We start from the raw sequence: 20,193 nt of genomic DNA, 5'->3' as shown, positions 1-20,193 counted from the left end.
TGGCTATGCTTGTGGCCGCCACCACCTCCTATGGCAGTGAATTCCACATGTTAATCACCCTTTGGGAAGGGAAGGTAAACGTTCCTTTCACTCAAAAAGCAATTTTATTGGATCTTTGGAAAACAGTAGATATGAACAAATCAAAGAAAGGTATCAGTTTAACACTCATTAATATTGCGAAGTCATTAATAGCGTTAAGATGGAAAGAAGACAAGGCACCAACAATACAAAAATGTGGATAGATAAAGTTTGGGAATACTTTGTATTTACAAAAATGGCTTTTATGACATATAATGGCTCTCCTGAAACGTATGAAAAAAGTTGTAGGACCATGGTTTACAGTAATAAGCTGTTACAGCATGAGTATATACCAAATAATTGTTTATATGAAAAACTTATTTTTAATTAACCTAGGGTACAAGCATAAGACTTTGCAATGCTACTCTACATATCAATTATTTATTTATTTATTACATTCTACTTATATCCCGCCCTTTCCACAACCGGACTCCTTTTATTGGTTTTGTCTATATATAAAACTTAATAAAAATTGAAATTGAAAAAAGAAATGGTCTATGTTCGTATTACACAAATATGAAGTAACCTTTTAACTTTCTCAGAAAAAAAGTATATTTTGCATTGTCTTGATAATGATACAACGGCTGAGGTCAGAGCTCAAGAAAGAAAAATGAACATAACCCATTACTATCAGGGGTGTCAAACTCACTTGTTATGAGGGCCAGATATGACATAACTGAGACCTTGTTGGACTGGGCCATGTTGGCTCGGGCCATATGTGTACCTATTTAAGGTTAGGTAGCAGAGATATAAACTTTATAAAGAACACAAACAAACACAATTAGCAATTTAAAAAATAAATAAAACTAGCTTAAAACATTAGCACTCATTAGTCTTAAAGGTGCTTTCTTTGTATTTTTCCCATGGGATTCAGGGAACTGGGCAAAGGAAACTCTTTCCTTCCTTCCCTAGATTCCCCAGGCTCTTTCCTTCCTTCCCCAGGAGACCAGGAGGGGTGGATCCTCAGCCAATAGAAGGAAGAAAGGCTTGGCTCAATAGCTCTGCTATGGGATCGAGGGAGCCTGGCAAAGCAAGCTCTGCCTTTGCCCTCCCCCTTTTCCTCCCCAAGAGAGGAGCCTCAGCCAATGGAGAAAATAGAGGTTTTGCTCTGTAACTCCTGTGCAGTCGAGCAAGCCTTGCAAAGCAAGCTGTGATGCAGAAGGAAGCAAGAGACAGGGAGAAGGAAACAGATGATCGCCAGTTGCTTGAGGGTCTGATAGGAGCCCTCTAGGGGCCTGATTTGACCCCCGCCTTGCATGTTTGACACCCCTGTTCCAGATGGAAACTAACATTCAGGCCACACTAAATAATGTGTTTTGCAACTGTTTTTTTGCTATAAAATCCAGTTGTAAAGCGCATTATATAATGTAGTGTGAACACACCCAAGTCGATTGCTATTTTATTTTTTAAAGTACTTCTGTACACAATGCCCAATTATCTTCTATTTTTATTATTGTTATTAGGAAGGTGATGGGAGTGGACTTTGTAACCTGCCTTGAGCTCATTAGAAGAGAGGTGGTATAGCTGGTTTGGGACAAGAAAGAGGTTGCTGGTCGCTACATTGTTCCAAATTGCACATTGTACATTGCACACGTACAAGCCGTAGAATATCTTACTAGCAGCATCCAAAATGCTGTTCACCCAGGCTAGTCAGATCTCAGAAACTAAGCAGGACTTGGATGGGAAACCACCAAGAAAGTCCAGGCTTTCTACACAATGACAGGGGATGGCAAACCATCTCTGTGTTAGATTCACTGGTAAAACAGCCGAGTGCACAAAAAGCTACATGCAGCAGTAGTTCCTTTGTACTCTAAGTGATGGCAACGTTAAAAAGTTACACAGAGTTTTAAAAGCTGTCAGTTTCAAAACTAAGTTCTTTGTTTAGATCCAGGTGGGTAGGCATGTTGGTCTGAAGCAACAGAATAAAGTAGCACCTTTAAGACCAACAAAAATTCATTCAAGGTATAACCTTTCATGTGTCACACACATGCTTCTTCAGATACAATGAAACGGGAGAAAAGCATTTACATTTATAGACAGTTTTAAAAACTAAATAGCATATTGTTAAGGGAAATGCTTATGTCTCCTTTATAATGGGGAAATTAGCAATATGGAGACTAGGTAGAGTAAATTTGGAGCAAAGGATCTTTTCTTCAGTAATACAGAGGTTGGGTTTTCAAACAGGAATACTCCAGGAAGATATATTGTTATAATTGTTTACTTAAAATATGTGGTGCAAAGTGATAAAGCAGCAGTACTGCAGTACCGTGGTCTGAACTCTCTGCTCACGACCTGAGTTCGATTCCGGTGGAAGCTGGATTCAGGTAGCCGGCCCAAGGTTGACTTAGCCTTCCATCCTTCCGAGGTCGGTAAAATTAGTACCCAGCTTGCTGGGGGGGAAGTGTAAAAGACTGGAGAAGGCAATGGCAAACCACCCCGTAAAAAGTCTGCCGTGAAAACAAGAAAGCAACGTCACCCCAGAGTCGGAAACAACTGGTGCTTGCGCAGGGGACCTTTCCTTTCCTTTCCTAACATGTAAAAAAGGTACATTCACACACAAATACACAATACAGGCAATCGAGAAGCTAGGAAGGGTAGAGGTTATCGATAGAGGAAGTGAAGGATCCTTGAAGAAGGTGATATTACCTGATCCAGAAGAGGAGACGTCCGTCTGGCAGAAAAACTGATGAGAAGGGCAAGCACAACCAGTGTGACAATAGTCCCAATTACAAAAGTAACGGGGGGGGGGGGTACAGACTGCAAATGGCACCCTAAAGAATTAACATTGAAATGGGGTTTTCACCCAGGTTATATATACATAATTCTGAGGAGTGGGAGACCCTTTAGTAACTATAGAGTCCTTAATGGCCCGGTGATGGTCTTCCTGGGATACCTGAATGGAGTCCCAGTCGAGAACAATAGATCATGATTTTCATGTATTTACGAAAAGGGTGGGCCAGGGTGCAACTGGATGGTTTTGAATCAGTTTGGGTTCGACACCCAGGAAGGAACTCAGTGTGGTAGACAAAGACAGGATAGACTTATCATAGGAGTGAATACAAGTAGCTAGGTGGGATAATGGGCCTGAAGGATAGGCCATTGATCAGTAGCTGAAGATTAAGGCGTGAGTAATACTTACCAGCAGTCCCCATTGTTATTATGCACTCTATTTGGGTGGGGGAGAGGGCCATGTCCAGAGGCTGCCTTTAGGTGGGGACCAGAACAAGCTCTCTGCTCTACTCCATTTTGAATTAAGTATTTCTTGGCCTGTTTCTGATCAGACTCCGTTTTGTTTAGCTCAGGGTCCCCTTAGCTCAAGTGGGGTACCCCTAGAGACAATATAACATGATGCAAACATTTTGAGACAAAGCAGAGACGACAAGCCAAGTGCACAGGTTCAACAGCTTTTATTTAGTTAACTCCATCTAGATAGGAAATATGAGAGGAAGAAATTGGATCTAACTATGATGGATGCAGATGCAGAGATGCATGTCCTGCATCCATGATGCAAAAGATGGAGAGCAACATGCTCCTTTGTATATGTGCAAGAGACGTGAGAATGGAAGGAAAGACGCAGTTCCCTGAGAATATCAGTCTACACCAAGGGTGGCCAATGGTAGTTCTCCAGATGTTTTTTGCCTACAACTCCCATCAGCCCCAGCCATTGACCATGCTGGCTGGGGCTGATGCGAGTTGTAGGCAAAAATCATCTGGAGAACTACCGTTGGCCACCCCTGGTCTACACATCAAAGGACAGAGGCAGAAGAGTAAACAGGAAGGATGCTCACAGGTCTCCCCCTCCCTCTATCAATCTGACTCTCTTGTAACTGCTGCTGGAGGCTGAGGCTAAGAGACTGCATCTGGTCCTTCTCTTCCAACACTGTTTGTCTCTTGCCTTGAAAATCCTAAAAGGTCAACTGCAACTTTAGGGCATTTCATACCACAAAATAGGCAAAAAAGTAAGCATGCTTTTGAGTTCTCCAAACTCTCCATCAGGTCACATGTTCCTGGGGGTGGGGTGGGGGACGGGCACTGTTGTTTCCAGCCATGATCTGGCATTATTCTTGTCTTGTCAGCATCCTTATCTGAAATATTGATCAAGTATGCAGATTTGAAATGGCACTGGGGTTGGGTCCAGCCTGAGAAAGTGTTCTGTAGAAGTCAAAAACTTACACGCTTTCATGTCATTTTGGTTGGTGTTAGGCATGCCAGGTTTCCCCGGGCCACTGGTGGGGGGTGGGAGGGTATGGCTGCCAGATCCAGATTGGGAAGCTCATGGAGATCTGGGAGTGGAGCTTGGGAGGACTGGGACCTCAGTGGGGTACAATGCCAAAGACCAGGGCTTTTTCTGACAAAGCAGAGTCAGGCTCATGAAACCTTATGTCACAATAAATTTGTTAATTTTTGTGGCACAACAAAACCAGGAGATTTGGGCTGCAACCAAGTAACACCCTCTGAAATTTGTCAGTAAAGGCACAGATCAATTAACAGGAAAAGAAAGTGGTGTCAAACCTCAAGCACACGTTAACCCCACACAGTCCTTGTTACATTAAACAAAGAATACTCATAGGAACGCCTCAATGACTGAGAAAAGGCTTAAAAATAAAATATTGTTCCTATTGATTTTGCATTATTTCTGACTTCTCACATTCATGCAAGCCTGCAATGCCCAAACAATCACAGAGACCCACTGACTGCAATGGTGTAGTTTTAAGAAGCTGGGTGCAATTAAAGCTGCAAGTCTATGCAACTCCTGCTTGGAGGTAAGTGCCATTAGACTCAACAAGACTTGCTTTCAAGTAAATGTGCCAAGGACCTGCAAGATAAAAGAAGGAACAAGTACTCCACCCCAAGGATTAAAAAGAATGCCAGGATGCTGAAGAAACCTGGTAAACTAATGTTGATTAGGTGAAGGGGAGAGATGTGGTGAGTGGTTAATCATGTATCTTTAGAAGGGGCTCATTCATTATTTTATTTATTTTTTAAGGAGGCTGATGTGTTTATGCAAGCTGTTAGTTCAGACTTGTGAGTTTATTCGTAAATAATTGTCCTTTATTTGTAAAAGTTTTAATATATGCAATTAAGTAGTAGATTACCGTAAGTTTATTATATTAGTTACAATATGTAGTATATAACCTAGCATCCAAAGTGCAATGAACTCAGCTATGTTCTTAAGAAGCCGTAAACCTAAATAAAACTAATTAAAGCAACATAACTGGCTCTTGAGTAAGTAGAGGACCTGGATTATTTGGTTGTGCCACGATATCACATGTAACTTCAATTTCTGAGGTAGTCTTAATTTTAAAGACTGTTTAGTTAAAAGGTTTTACAGGGCATAAAGGATATGATACAAAGACATTATTTTAAATTATATTTTTGTTTGCTTTTTCAGTAGTGGGGGGAGGGGGTTAGTCTAGCAAAACATGCACTATGGTGGAGCTGCTTGGAGCCTGGAGGGATCGCATGTGACATAAAGCAAAGTTTAGCAACTTCTCCCAAACTGGTTTCTGGTGTTTAGGCTTGCCTGTTGCAATGCACAGACACACATTTTTGTATGTTGTGTAGGTTAGATATGTCAATAGAGAATACAGGGCCTTTTTTCTAGGGGAATGCGGTAGAATGGAGTTCTGAAACCTCTTCATGGAAACAAAATTTACAATAAACATTTAAAAGTTTATGATGGGTGCCCATGTGTTTCTCTTTAATTTCCCTCTTGAGAATTCTGGCACCTCTTTTTTTTTTTTAAGCCCTGACTAAACCAAATCCATAATAAAAAAAAAAAGAATGTTAGTAACGTTTTCTTGTGGAGGATAGCATATTGGCTTTCATTAGTATGTTTAACTGTGGGAAAACTAATTACTCTCGTTTTTCCCACTCGAGGCTGAACGCTACAATGACAGAATTTCTGGTTTGTTTTAACTGTTGTATTGGTGACCAACCCCAGCCGGTAAGTTGACCTAAGACCTTATTTGATTGGGATATAAGGACTTGGGGATATCCACTCCTATTTGTTTCTGATTAAAGAAGCTTTGGTTCTTGAAAGCTTACCTCCTGAAAGTCTTGTTGGTAAGGTACTTACGAACTTGAATCAAGCAAGTCTGTTATCTATCGTCAGTGGTGAAATAGGTTTAATCGTTGTTTGTGCAAGATCATCTGACTTTGCAGGCTCAAAAAGAAAGCAAGTTCAGAAGTTTTTGACTAGTATATAGGATATAAACCCTAGTGAAGACTTAGGGGAATGTTAATTAAGGTGTTCCAGTTGTTAAGGGAGTTGGTGCTAGTGGGAACTGAGAAGCATAGCAGATGAATGTTGTTTAAATGTTATGAGGGTATGGATGGTAAGCCTAGCTATGTAGGGAATGCAGAAAAGTTATAATTCACTTGACAACAGGCAGAGAAACAAATGTGTTGCACAAAAGTTGTATTGTCCATAACATGTTAGGAGCTAATTGTAATAGCTGCAATAACTTACACCTTAGCCTGGGTAAAAAACTTTGCTTCCCTCCACCTCACCTTTTGAAAGAAGAGGCATAGAAGACTTGACAGAAACATGATAGGAGAGCCAACCAACTTTGTACACATCACCCATGTTGGAACAAAAGGAAGAGCCTCTTGTTTTTCAACTGTAAGTATATGCTGGTTGAAAACGTCAAACTGTATCTGTGATAATGGAGATCTATCTCACCATGTGTAGTAGAATTAATAGAATGGGAGGTTTTTAGTATTCCTGGGTTATAAAATTTAACTTTGCGTTTCTTTGTTTTATATGTTAGTTGTTGCTGTGAGCATGTTAAAAGTTATTTTGGGGAGAAAAGCAGGATATAAATATTTAAATATCTGTATCTAAAATACAAATGGCACATAAGTTAAAATGTTGCATGTGGAGTAAACTTTTTGTGAAAGGCTGAAATTTTGTTTAATTTTTGTTTGTAGAATAACTAGTTTCTCTGCATTCCACATTGTCTCTATATTGCTGACGCAACTGTACTTAACTGACACATTGCCTTTTTTAGTAATATTGAAATTCAAGGTAACATATAGTACTTTTTTTTTTTACCAAGACACAAAAGATGTAAATTGTGAGAAGTCCAAATAAGTCATTGGAGGCAGCAATCCTATGCACTTTGGACTCCATTGAACATACTAGGACTTGCTTCTGATAAACAGGCATAAATGGGCTATGTGTTTATTGCAAAGGTGACTTATAGTCTGAATATGAATAACTAGTGAGATCCAGGTTGTTTGTACCTGTCAGGGTTCTCTCCATACTTGGGAGAAATTCAGATCCACTAAAAGCTGATTGGAGCCATTACCTAAACGTTCAGGGAGCAGCAAACTGTGTGGGCTAGAGCTTATTTTAATATAGTGTTTTATTAATTGGACTGAGCCATTTGGATTAGATGGTGAGCTGAAGCAGGAGGATTCAAAGTACTTATACAATATGCTTTCTAGGTTGGGCCAGTGCAGGAACAGATGAAGTCCAAAGGAGATTACAGCAACAACCATTCTGCAGGTATTCAGATATAGGATGCCCTCAGATGAGAGACTAGTGAAAGTCTGGCATGCTGGCTTTTGTGGAACAGAATTGTCCAACCATCTCCAGCTGCAGCATGCAGACCACTCATTCCTGTAGTATGGCTGTAAACAATTAAATTAACTCAACCATTTGCTTCTGTGTAACCCTGGGAATACTTTGCCTGAGCAGTTCTAATCTGGCACTGAAAATAACTATTACTAGAAATACTTCTGCATTCTGACCATGCCATATTCCCTGAAGGGCCTTGTGAAATAAAAGGACCTGGTGAAGGATATTCCTGTGAAAAAACAAAGAGGGATAATTTATGTTCCAAATAGAACAAGGTGATGGGATTCTTGCTTCTGTTGTGAGGGGAACTGTCAAGCAAAAGTTATAGAAAGGAGACTTGTGTCTAGATCCAGGTTATGGCTTTGACCAAGTTAGTTCTTATGCCTTAAACAGTGATTATGAATACTATGTTATGCAATGAATCTCTGCTGCTTAGTTTTGGTGTCTTCCACTATTAGTAAGTGGCTTCTAAGAACTGTGCATTCTCCATCCCAGCTGGACATTAACTTGTAAGCAGTGTCTAATGATTGGATAAATTGGACATTTATAGCTTTGAGTCACTGAACGTATAATGGAAGCTGCAGTATGAGTTGAGTGTTCCATGTATTCTAATATCAAGTTCCTACAAACTGGATTATAGAACATTGTTCTTCTGGAACTAAAGCTTTAGGCTTAAACTTTAAAATAATAACTTTGTCAGCTGCATAAAATGAAAGCAAAGGGCTGACATCATAGTTTTAATGAAGATTGCCAAAATCCTTGGGCAAGTAAACCCCCCTCCATCATCAGGAGTAAGATGGCCCCTCTAAAATTTCAAATGGGCATTTTTAAAACTAGTAAACCCTGTGTTTTAAACATTAATCAGTCACTGAAATTCCTGCATATTTAATGTCATAACGTAATATCAAATTATTCTAATTTATGTACTCTTCAAATAAAAAGATAATATTACTATGGCCTGGTGTTAATGTTCAGTAATTATCTGATGTGGCATTCCAACATTTGCACAATGGATTGGATGGTGCTGTAAATCTTAAGTGCTAAACTTGACACAAATGGTTTTGTACTTGTTCCAGTTAAACTATTGTGTATTAAATATTTTTGGAAACTCAACTTTGCTTCAAGTGTTAAGATCCTTTCAGAACTAACATGCTGGTAATTAATGCTGTCACTTTAGTACAGCTATCACTATTTGAAGTTTAGTGACATTAATTAGTGAATAATTGTACACTGAAATTGTTCAGTGTTGTTTGGGGTTTTTGTTTTGTCCTAATCTCCACCATTCAATAGATACTGTCCATGTCAGCAAAATGCATAAGAAGAGTCTATGCAGCTCTTCTTAGAATATGCCAGAGTGGACTGAATTCCAAACAGCAAAGAACCAGACACAAATACTAGTTAACTCTAGCTAAAAATGTTCTCTGTGTTTGATATGGCGGCTATCTCAAAGTGGTTGCAGCATCTGCCTTGTGAGAACAACTTTGAAAATGCTTCAGTCTAAGCTATTGATTCTACTAGATATTTCCTTCCTTCCTGAACCTGCAGGATATATACTGGTAAATAAAATATAGAATTACAAGTACTAAAAAGCACAACTGTGTAAATACAATTAACCGAAGATTTTGTATAAAAAGATGGTTAATTATATATGTTAAAATTATATACAAGAAAATATGAGCCATAAGATGTTTAACAGAGATGGATAGGTAATCAGAAGAAAGCATAGACATAATTTAATCCTTGTCCAGCATAAAAAGTTATGTTAGAATGCATTTTGAAATGAAGGTTTTTCCTTGGCTGATGTTCACAGAAGGTTGTACTTCTAAAGAGCAATACACTATATATGTACTCAGGGCTTTTTTTTGTAGAAAAAGCCCAGCAGGAACTCATTTCCATATTAGGCCACACCCCCAATGTCACTATTTTTCCACACAGGGCTTTTGTAGGAAAAGCCAAGTGGGAACTCATTTGCATCTTAGGCCACATCCCTTATGCCAAGACAGCTGGAACTGTGTTCCTGTGTGTTTCTGCTAAAAACAAAAAAAGTCCTGTATGTACTTATACTTGAGCCTTAGGACTAGAGGGTGGGGGAGAACAACTGTAATTGAAAGCTATGTGATTCCAAAGCACAAACCTAGGGCCATCTCCTAGAGGGTGTACGAGAGGGGGCCCAGGCAGGTGTGAGTGGGGTTCCTGATGCTTCCCTCTACAAGAACCCATGGATGTGAGGGGGAGGGTATATTCATAATTTCCTATGCACATGAACTATGGACAACAATTCTCACATTACATGTAGAATTACTCATTCCTGGGGCAAGAGCAGCTAATTGTAGAGAGTGTTAACTGCAGAGACTGGCTGTCAAGGCAAAAATCACATTAATAAAGTTTGTAGTAAACAAAGCTGAGAGCCAATTCCTGGAGATTGCCAGACTATTCCAGATTTGAGGGTGGATCTTGGGAAGGGTGGGGTTTGGAGAGGGAGGAATCTCAGCAGGGTATAATTTGAACATATGAAGCTGCCTTATACTAAATCAGCCCATTGGTCCATCACAGTCAGTACTGTCTACTCAGACTTGCAGTGGCTCTTCAGGGTCTCAAGCTGAGGTCTTTCATATCACCTCTCCTACCTGATCGTTTTAGCTGAAATAGCTGGAGAAGTTGGGGATTGAACATGGCACCTTCTGCAGGCCAAGCAGATGTTCTCCCATGGAGCCATAGCCCCTCCAGGGTATGATGCTAGAGTTCGCCCTGCCTGGAGGCTAGCAATCCTCATATATATGATGTGAAAGCTGCTATTTGAAATGAACCAAAGTGAAATTAATCAGACTGACCATGTGGCTTTTCACTTGGTCCATTTCCTCCCATCACAGAAGACTACAGAACAGTAAGGGGCTTGATAATAGATAATATAGATACATAAAGTCTATATACAAAGATGGGTTTTGTTGAGTTCAGAAGGCCTGGCATGGAAAGCAGAACAAGCCAGCTCCCTTGTGCTACTCCAAAACAAGCCCCTTTGTCATTGCAGCTGAATAAAGCACATAGTATGATCAATCACCCACTATAAACTGATTACCACAGACATAAGTCATCTATTTGGCTAGGGATTTCTTGCTGATCTATTATATATTCCAAGTTTGGAAACCATACGGTTACAAAATTAGAAGATGTGGTTATGGTTTTCAAGCTGTTACTGTGCTCTGCTATATGAAATTGAAATGCGTATTACGTAAACTTTTATTTTGAAAACTAACAAGCTATCTATTTACAAAACAAGTCCCTTTGCTCACACACAAGAAGAGTCTTTTTTTTAGAAATGGAAGTGAGCGTGAACAGGGCATTTTGCAAAAGTGACTTCAACTGAGGTGTATCTGAAGAATTTGTTGCTGACTGTGTGGCGGGGGATTTGGAGGCCATAAAGCAGGGGTCCCCAATCCCTGGGCCATGGACCGGTACCAGTCTATGGCCTGTTAGCAATGGGGCTGTGAGTTGCATAATTATTTCATTATAATATTACAATGTAGTGGTAATAAGACGACACTGGATTTAAATCCTGCCCTCCACTCCAAATCTCAGAGTGGCTCAAAATTTCCTTTATCTACCTCCCCCCACAACAGACACCCTGTGAGATGGGTGGGGCTGAGAGAGCTCTGACAGAAGCTGCCCTTTCAAGCTCTGCCAGAACTATGGCTGACCTAAGCCCATTCCAGCAGCTGCAAGTGGAGGAGTGGGCAATCAAACTGGGTTCTCCCAGAGTCCGCTCACTTCACCACTACAACAAAATAAAGTGCACAATTGTATCATCCTGAAACCATGCTCCCCACCCCCGTCCCAATCCTTGAAAAAATTGTCTTCCACAAAACCAGTCCCTGGTGCCAAAAAGATTGGGGACCGCCGCCATAAAGGATGGGCACTGGTGCCCTTTGGGAGAGGGAAGGCGATGCTGGAGACCACTTCGATCGGCCAGGGAAAAGTGGGTGCCTTGCATCTCCCCCCATCCCCCAATAAGAACATAAGAGCATGAGAGAAGCCATGTTGGATCAGGCCAATGGCCCATCCATTCCAACACTGTGTCACGCAGTGGCCAATATGTGTGTACACACACACGGTGGCTAATAGCCACTGATGGACCTCTACTCCATATTTTTATCCAATCCCCTCTTAAAGCTGGCTATGCTTGTAGCCGCGGCCACCTCCAATGCCGGCAAGGGCAAAGACCCTTTAGTTCTACGGGCCCCCCAAGTCGCCTCAGGGTCCCCCCTTCGGTCTGGTTCTCGAGAGGTTCGCCTCCTCCTTCTTCTTCTTCTCCTCCCTGAGGAAAATCCCGCCCAGAAGAGGCGAGTCCTATGGCCGGCGGTTGAGAGCGCCGGCAGCCGGGGAAAGTGAAAGAGGAAGTGGCCGGGCTCGGCTACGAAGCGGACGGAGAGTTGTGGGGCGAAAGAAGGGGGCGGCTGCCTAAGCGACCCCCCTCCGTGGGAAGGGCCGGCCGGCCGGCGAGAGAGGGAAAGAGGCCGGCGGCTGCCCGAGGGAAGCGCCGTTTCCAGGGAGTAGGCGCCGAGGAAGGAGCATGGGGGCCGCCGGGGTGCTGCGGGCCGCCCTCTGGGGCCTGCTCTTCCCGCTGGTAAGGGGGCTCGGCGTGGCTCAGAGCCTGGGCCGCCCGGCGTGCGGGGTGCCTTCGTTTCCAGGCCGCGGGGAACGCGGCCGGGCCTTGTGGGGCGGGGAGAAAAAGGACTGCGGGGTTGTGATTTGGGCGGCGTTCCCGACTCCGAAGCGTCCCGAGGGGTCCGGCTGGGCGGACCACATCCCACCATCGCATCCTTGGCGGGCCAGGCAAAACGAAACCCCCGTGAGCACAGGAAGTGTACCTGGCGCCTCTCTTAAAATGGGAATGGCCACCGCCTGTTGCCTGGGAGGGTGTCCCGCTGGCAGGAGAGGGACTGAGGCAGGGGTGGCCAAACTGCGGCTCTTTCACAGATATTGTGTGGCTCTTGAAGCCCTCACCGCCCCATCAGGCATTTCTCTCTTTAAATCACTTCTCCGAACCAAGCCGGGTGGCAGTTTGGGAAATGTATTTAAAGCTGAAGTTGCTTTCTTTCACTTCTCACTCCCTCCTCCCATGTATTTTCCTCCTTCCCTCCTTGTCTTGCGGCTTTCAAACATCTGATGTTTTGTGTCTTGCGGCTCTCAAACATTGACGTTTATTCTACATGGCTCTTACTTTAAGCAAGTTTGGCCACCCCTGGACTAAGGGATTAAAAGGGCTTTGGGCCTGGGAGGTATTATTGGGGCTATTTTTAACTCCGATTCTGAAACGACTTTCTGGGGTAGGACAGAGAAACGGGGCCACCTGCAGACAAGGTTGGGCCGAGCCATGTTGAGGTAGTAGCAGAGATATAAATTTTATATAGAAGAAGAAGACTGCAGATTTATACCCTGCCCTTCTCTCTGAATCAGACTCAGAGCGGTTTACAATCTCCTATATCTTCTCCCCCCAAAACAGACACCCTGTGAGGTGGGTAGGGCTAAAAGGGCTCTCACAGCAGCTGCCCTTTCAAGGACAACCTCTGCCAGAGCTATGGCTGACCCAAGGCCATTCCAGCAGGTACAAGTGGAGGAGTGGGGAATCAAACCCAGTTCTCCCAGATAAGAGTCTGCACACTTAACCGCTACACCAAACTGGCTCTTACTGACACAGACAAACAAAGATATATATATATTTTAAAATTACAACATGCTTAAAATGTTAGCATTCACTGGTTTTAAAGATGCTTTCTTTGTATTTCTTCCATGGGATCCAGGGAACTGGGCAAAGGAATCTCTGGCTCTTTCCTTCATTCCCCAGCGGACCAGGAGGGGAAGGAACCTCAGCCAATGGAGAAAATAGAGGTTTTGCTCTGTAGCTCCTGTGCAATTGAGCAAGCCTTGCAAAGCAAGCAGTTATGCAGAAGGAAGCAAGATATAGGGAGAAGGAAGCAGATGACAGCCAGTTGTTTGGGAGCCTGATAGGAGCCCTCCGGGGGCCTGATTCGGCCCCCAAACTGCATGTTTGACACCCCTTGAATCTGATGAAGAGAGAGATGTTCCTTGAATAAAATCAGTTCATTTTAAAGGTGCTATTGGACTCTTAACTTTGTTCTGTGGCTTCAGACCAACATGGCTACCCACCTAGATTTACCTGCAGACAAGGTGAGAATTTGTGCGTGCTTAAATGCCTTCTCATCTATGCAGAAAAATCACAAGTTTTGTAAACCTCTGAATACCAGTGCTAGGAGGCATCACTCGGGGAAGGCCTTGGCGTCTGTGTTCTGTCTTGTCAGGGATTGATGAACAGGAATAAACAGGAAATGACTTATGTAGCCCCAAACAAGAATGTCACAATGCAGAAAAGGAGCATTAGGTCCCTGGTTGGCCACTCTTTAAAATAGGATGCAGAACGAGATGGATTACTGTTCTGATGCAGCAAGGCACCTCTTTTGTAAGATTTAAATAAACATTCTGTTCCATACATGGCCAGTTGGTCGCAAAAAAGACCAATTGCCTTTTGAGAACCACAAAATATAGATGGCACTTGAAGGAGAGGAGAGATGTGAAATTAACCTGCTTATTTCCCTTGGGTTCAGGGCCAGCCCTACCACTAAGCAAACTAGGCAATTGCCCAGGGCGCTGGCCTTCTGGGGGTGATGAATTGGGTGCCCCCATGTGACTCAATGAAAGAGGTTTCCCATCCAAATACTTCCCAGAGTTGGTCCTGCTCAGCTTCTGAGATCTGATAAGATCAGGCTTGCCTGGGCTATCCAGGTCAGGGAGCAATTTCAAGTTTTGTGCTTTTCATTTTTCCCACAAGTCATCTCTTTTTCAAAAATTGTTATCAGTGCAGGGGGAGGGGAAGTTAGCCTTTCCTAGGGTGCCAGATAGTATACAGCCAGCCCTGCTTGGGATCTGAGGGATGGAAGCAAACATCCCCTCCCCCAAAGTACAGTCAAATCCCACCATCTCCTGCCACATTATGTGTGTAAAGTGCCATCAAGTAGCAGCTGAGGTCAGGTGACCCCATAGGGTTTTCAAGGCAAGTGATAAAACAGAAGTGGTTTGCCATCAAGCTATATGCAGCAGTATAGATTACAGTCCCTGACTGTAAGATCATAGCTCTGAAATGTAGAAACAAATTTTTATGTCTTATGGTTGTTAAATTGTTTTATGGTTTTTATCTTATTTATTATATGTTATGCCCATGCATATGCATGAATATGTAAGCCACCCTGAGCCCTCTTTGGTGGGGAGGACAGGATATAAATGGAATTAATTAAATAATATTTTCTTCGTCTGCAAAGCGATCTCCCATCCAAGTACCAACCCTGCTTAGCTTCTGAGATCTCTCTCTCTCTCTCTCTCTAAAATACAACTCCACATTGCCCTGCCAGATTAGGATGCTATACATTTTATGTGTTGGGAGGATGGGAGGAAATGTGTTTCTGGAATACAGGAAGCTTTACACTGTCTAACCTTTTAGTCTGTTGAGGTCAGAACTCTCTTCTTTGATAACAGCTATCTAGAGTAGTGGTCTTTCACCTACTTGGTTGTTGTAACTGGAAATGCCAGGGACTGAATCTGGACCCTTCAATATGCAAAGCGGATGCTCTACAGCTGAATTACAGTCCTGCCCCTTCTTCCAGTCCTAATTAATTATCTGCAAAGGAGATGGATCCCCTAATAATTCATAGTATCCATGAATGGGGTGCAATTAGGTTGGGGGAAGTATCCCCCCCCAACCCTCATTTATCCCCTCCACCCCAATTTAGCACAGAGAAGGAATGTTCCTTTTTCTGCATTGTACCATTCTTGTTTGAAGAAGATGATACTGGATTTATATCCCACCCTATATTCTGAATCTCAAGAGTTTCAGAGCGGTCACAATCTCCTTTACCTTCCTCCCCGCAACAGACACGCTGTGAGGTAGGTGGGGCTGAGAGAGCTCTCCCAGCTGCTGCCTTTTCAAGGACTACAAGAGCTATGACCCAAGGCCATGCTAGCAGGTGCAAGTGGGGGAGTGGGGAATCAGATCTGGTTCTCCCAGTTAAGAGTTCCCACACTTAACCACCACACCAAACTGACTCTAGATTAGTAGTTTCCTGTTTGTTTATCCTATGAGCAGCTAATTTTTAATCTATTCCTGTAATGCAGCAGTCAGGACAATTACTCTAAAATGCTAGCCTGCTGAAGTTTAAAACTAGATGATCTGGAAGCTACTCTTCTGACTCCCAGTGCGCTTTAACCATACTGTATCTGTTGAACTCAGTTTCCATCTAAGTTAATATTTGATCTTTTTAGACTAGTATATCTTCTGCTGATATTATCTTGTGAACAAGAATTGTTGAAGTTATTCCTGACAGGTTAGTAGAGCTGAAAGATGAAGAAAGAGTAGGCAGGGAGCTGTCGTTGGCCAAAGAAGCAAAAGAAGACAAAATAGTTACAGGCAGTGTTCCCTCTAAGCTGAGTTAGCATGAGCTAGCTCACATATTTTTAGCGTCCAGCTCACACATTTTTTACTTAGCTCAGGAAAAATGGCCCCAGAGCAAGCTAATTTCTGCAGTAGTTCACAACTTTAATGCCAGTAGCTCACAAAGTAGAATTTTTGCTCACAAGACTCTGCAGTTTAGAGGGAACGTTGGTTACAGGGTGTTCCCTAACCCTTCCCTCCATTAACACAATCCATTGTTTTAATCCTTTGTTAATTCAACTTGGATGATTCACTGACAAAACAAGGCAAGATACAGGATATACTATACTGTATTTTTATATCCGACTATCTGAACTTCAGTGAGACCTACTTGCAGATCAGTATGCTTAGAAGTGAGTCCTAAGTATAAATGCATGCAGCAGAAATAGACTGTGATCTTCTAAACTCCACCAATTTTATGAAATTAATATTAGTTAAGTAGTTTTTTAATATGAAATTTATTCTGAAATGTAAGACAGTTTCATCAGAACTCAAAAAGCTAAGCAGGGTCGTCCCTGGTCAGTATTTGGAAGGGAGACCAAAGGATACCAGAGCCGTGATGCAGAGGCACGTAACGGCAAACCACTTCAAAATGTCTCTTGTCTTGGAAATCCCATGGGATCACCATAAGTCAGCTGTGATTTGACACCCTTCCCCCAAAGGAGAAGAAGAGTTTGGTTTATACCCCACCCTTCACTTGGACTCTCAGAGTGGCTTACAATCTCCTTCCCTCCTCTCCTCACAACAGACACCCTGTGAGGTAGGTGAGGCTGAAAGAGTTCTTAGAGAACTGCTCTTGAGAGAACAGTTCTGACTAGAATTGACTAACCCAAGGTCACCCAGCAGATGCATGTAGAGGAGTGGGGAATCAAATCCTGTTCTCCAGGTTAGATTTTGCTGCTCTTAACCATTATACCAGTTTTTAAATGTCTCCAAATTGTGTGTCTAGTTGGGTCATAATAACTGCTGAGTAATTTCCCGACTAGGCAGATTTATTTTTAATGTTTCAGAAATAATGACATTTTAAAATCACTTCTGGAGCCTATGTCTGCTATTACAGTTCTTAAATAATTTGTGCTTGTTGCAAATCTGGAAAGGCTCTGTGGTTAAGAAGGTTACATGAACATATGAAGCTGCCTTATACTGAATCAGACCTTTGGTCCATCAAAGTCAGTATTGTCTTCTCAGACTGGCAGCAGCTCTCCAGGGTCTCAGGCTGAGGTTTTTCATGCCTACTTGCCTGGACCCTTTTTAGTTGGAGATGCCAGGGATTGAACCTGGGACCTTCTGCTTACCAAGCAGATGCTCTGCCACTGAGCCACCGTCCCTCCCTGAATGATGCATGACTCCAGACTAGCTCTCTTGCTGAACTTCATTTTAATTTTTGTACCTTACTTTCCTGGCACTCCTTGTAACACATTTCCCGTATGTGGACTTCTTTCTCCTAGAACTGTGGACTTGGTTTGTTAATTTGCTTTTTTCTTAACTGATGCTGAACTTCTGCATGATTTGTGCATGTATGCATCTGTGCACTCAGCAAATGCAGCAATGTATTTGATGAGGTATCTTGAATTAAAGTGATGCAGGAATAGGGAAGAGGGCATTTGTTTCTGCAGAGAGAAACCTAGCTGATGGGCACATGGGTGATGCTGATTAACAAATGCTGGGATGAACGGGCTCAGATTCATCATTAGTAATGGGAGGAATAAGAAGGGTCATGAAGAGGGAATTCCATAACAGTTGTAGGAAGATTTGTGTCACCATCAAGGAAGTCACCATGACTTCCAGGCATGCACGTGTGCACCCACAGTGGCAGATTGGCCAGGGTGTCAGCTTGCCCGATGGCAAGTGGGCCCCTGATGAAGTGGGCCTCCTTAAACATTAGACAATATGTTAAAAATGTTAATGTCCTTTTAGTAGCTTCAAAATATAATAGAAGTTCCATTATTATTACTGTAATGCAACTAAAATTTACATTGTATTTAGAGTCACCAGCCTCCAGGTGGGGCCTGGAGATCTCCTGCTTTTACAACTGATCTCCAGCTGGCAGAGATCAGCTTCCCTGGAGAGAGAATGCAATCTGTATTTACATTTAATATCTATTGCATACTGCAAGTAAAATGTACAATATATGTACACTGTTATCTATCTATCTATCTATCTATCTATCTATCTATCTATCTATCTATCTATCTATCTATCTATCTATCTATCTATCTATCTATCTATCTATCTATCTATCTATCTTCCTCTTCTTCTTCTTCCTCTTCTTCTTCTTCCTCTTCTTCTTCTTCCTCTTCTTCTTCTTCCTCTTCTTCTTCTTCCTCTTCTTCTTCTTCCTCTTCTTCTTCTTCCTCTTCTTCATCATCATCATCTCTCTATCTCTCTCTATCTCTATCTATCTCTATCTATCTATCTCTATCTTTCTCTATCTCTCTATCGTCTCTCTATCTCTATCTATCTATCTTCTACCTACCTACCCATTTCGCAAACATTGTGCACTTTTTTCCACTTATGTAGTTTTTGAAATTTTTATTATTATAAAAATTAAATGATAGCCTTAGAGTTGTGAGTGAGCCCCCTTTGTCTTCTGGCAACCAATATTTTTAGACCCAGTCCGCCACTGCACACACACATGCGCTCTTTCTCTCTCAAAAAAAAAATACGAAGAAAAAGATTTCACTGTTAGTCTTGTTAAGTATTAATATTAGAGTGTTTAAATCTTTGGGGAGTCTGAATTCTGCATATTTTAAAACTGCTGATGGGATTAATGTGTTTATGATATGATATGGTGGGATTTGGATGGTTCTGCCTTAGGTTTTTGATATTTGAGTAAGCATTTAAACTGCCTTTTGATAAAACCCATCCCAAATGGGAAACAACAGCATAATCAATAAAAGCAACTATCCTAAAATCAACAAAAGAATAAAAGAATACTAAAGGCAAGCATAATGCAAATATAAAATATGCAGTGGTTTGTTTGTTCCAAAGTTATGCTCACTTTCTGGATATTTTCGAGACATCTGAATTGTGTGAAAATTCATTACAATTCATTTCCTTACATTGAAGTTGTTCTATATGAGAAACGATTAACTAATGTCTTTCCCTGATCTCAGTTCTTAATTGTATGATACTAGTCTTGTCAGGGTCATCATACTGTCTATAGACTAAGCAATGTTTAATGTTGAAAATTTCTTTTTCTATTTTAGATAAGTGCCCAAGAGGGACTCCTTCATGCTTTTAGTAATGACAATCCTCTATTAAAAAAGGACTACTGCATAATGTATAATTCTTTTTGGACCTCTCTTCCTAGTTCATTAAGTAATGCTGTAAGTAATTATGTTTCTTGCAATCTTATTTATCTGTCACATTTTTATCCTGCCCTTCTTGAAGCTAATGGACATACATCATTGTCTCCTCGTTCATTTTGTCTTCACAACAACCTTGTTAGAAAGGTGAGGCTGAGATAGAGCGAGTGGCCCAAAGTCACCCAATAAGCTTCATGGTGGGTCTTCTGAATCATAGATGGGCATTCTAATGACTATACAGCTCTACAATTCTTAGGATTCAACTGAATTCCATTTGAAAAGAGGTTGTATCAGAACTCTCATTGTCCTCTTCCCTGAAATTTGGTGTTGCAAATTATTGGAAATCTTTACTGGAGTCACTCTCATAATTTCAGGATTTGGAGTTCTTCTGAGGCTGTATTTCTGGAATGCATACAATAAAAAGAAATAAATATCTTTAGGAAACCTTGCCAAAAGAGTTATTTTTTGAAACATCAAAGGATTTTTGTTAGTTTTTCTGTAGCAAAAGAGTGAAGCTGCACTGTTCTGCAATGTTAAAAATATATTTTTTAAAAAGTTTAATCTGTCCTTGGTTTTCATGGAGTCTTGGATGGTTTGATTTCCTTTATCCCATTTTTACATTACATTGGAGTGCTGTCACATTTCTGTGGAATATGTTATTATTTATTTATACCGATTATGTAGTGCTTTTCAATTAAGAAAACTCAGAACTCATAGTACAGGTT

General features: G+C 41.7%; 1 protein-coding gene and 1 long non-coding RNA gene across 3 annotated transcripts in view; both read left to right on the top strand.

Moving 5' to 3' along the window:
* The first annotated feature begins 3,913 nt into the window (after window positions 1–3,913).
* On the top strand, window positions 3,914–8,776 carry LOC132587529 (uncharacterized). The gene is made up of 5 exons (XR_009556449.1): window positions 3,914–4,037; window positions 4,738–5,004; window positions 5,959–6,025; window positions 6,602–6,703; window positions 7,531–8,776. It is a non-coding gene; the product is annotated as an uncharacterized LOC132587529 (long non-coding RNA).
* Window positions 8,777–12,164: 3,388 nt separating this feature from the next.
* The window catches only part of SPPL2A (signal peptide peptidase like 2A), a 38,747-nt gene continuing 30,718 nt past the window's right edge, over window positions 12,165–20,193 (top strand). For both annotated transcript variants that reach the window (XM_060259814.1, XM_060259813.1), the window contains exons 1-2: window positions 12,165–12,284; window positions 19,370–19,489. In XM_060259814.1, coding sequence (XP_060115797.1) covers window positions 12,231–12,284; window positions 19,370–19,489 — 174 coding nt within the window. In that variant the 5' untranslated portion in view covers window positions 12,165–12,230. The remainder of the gene's footprint in view (window positions 12,285–19,369; window positions 19,490–20,193) is intronic.

Source organism: Heteronotia binoei, chromosome 19 (genome assembly GCF_032191835.1).
Source record: "Heteronotia binoei isolate CCM8104 ecotype False Entrance Well chromosome 19, APGP_CSIRO_Hbin_v1, whole genome shotgun sequence".
Lineage (NCBI taxonomy): Eukaryota > Metazoa > Chordata > Lepidosauria > Squamata > Gekkonidae > Heteronotia > Heteronotia binoei.
Note: the sequence above shows the minus strand (reverse complement) of the source record. Positions and strands in the feature narration are given on the sequence as shown.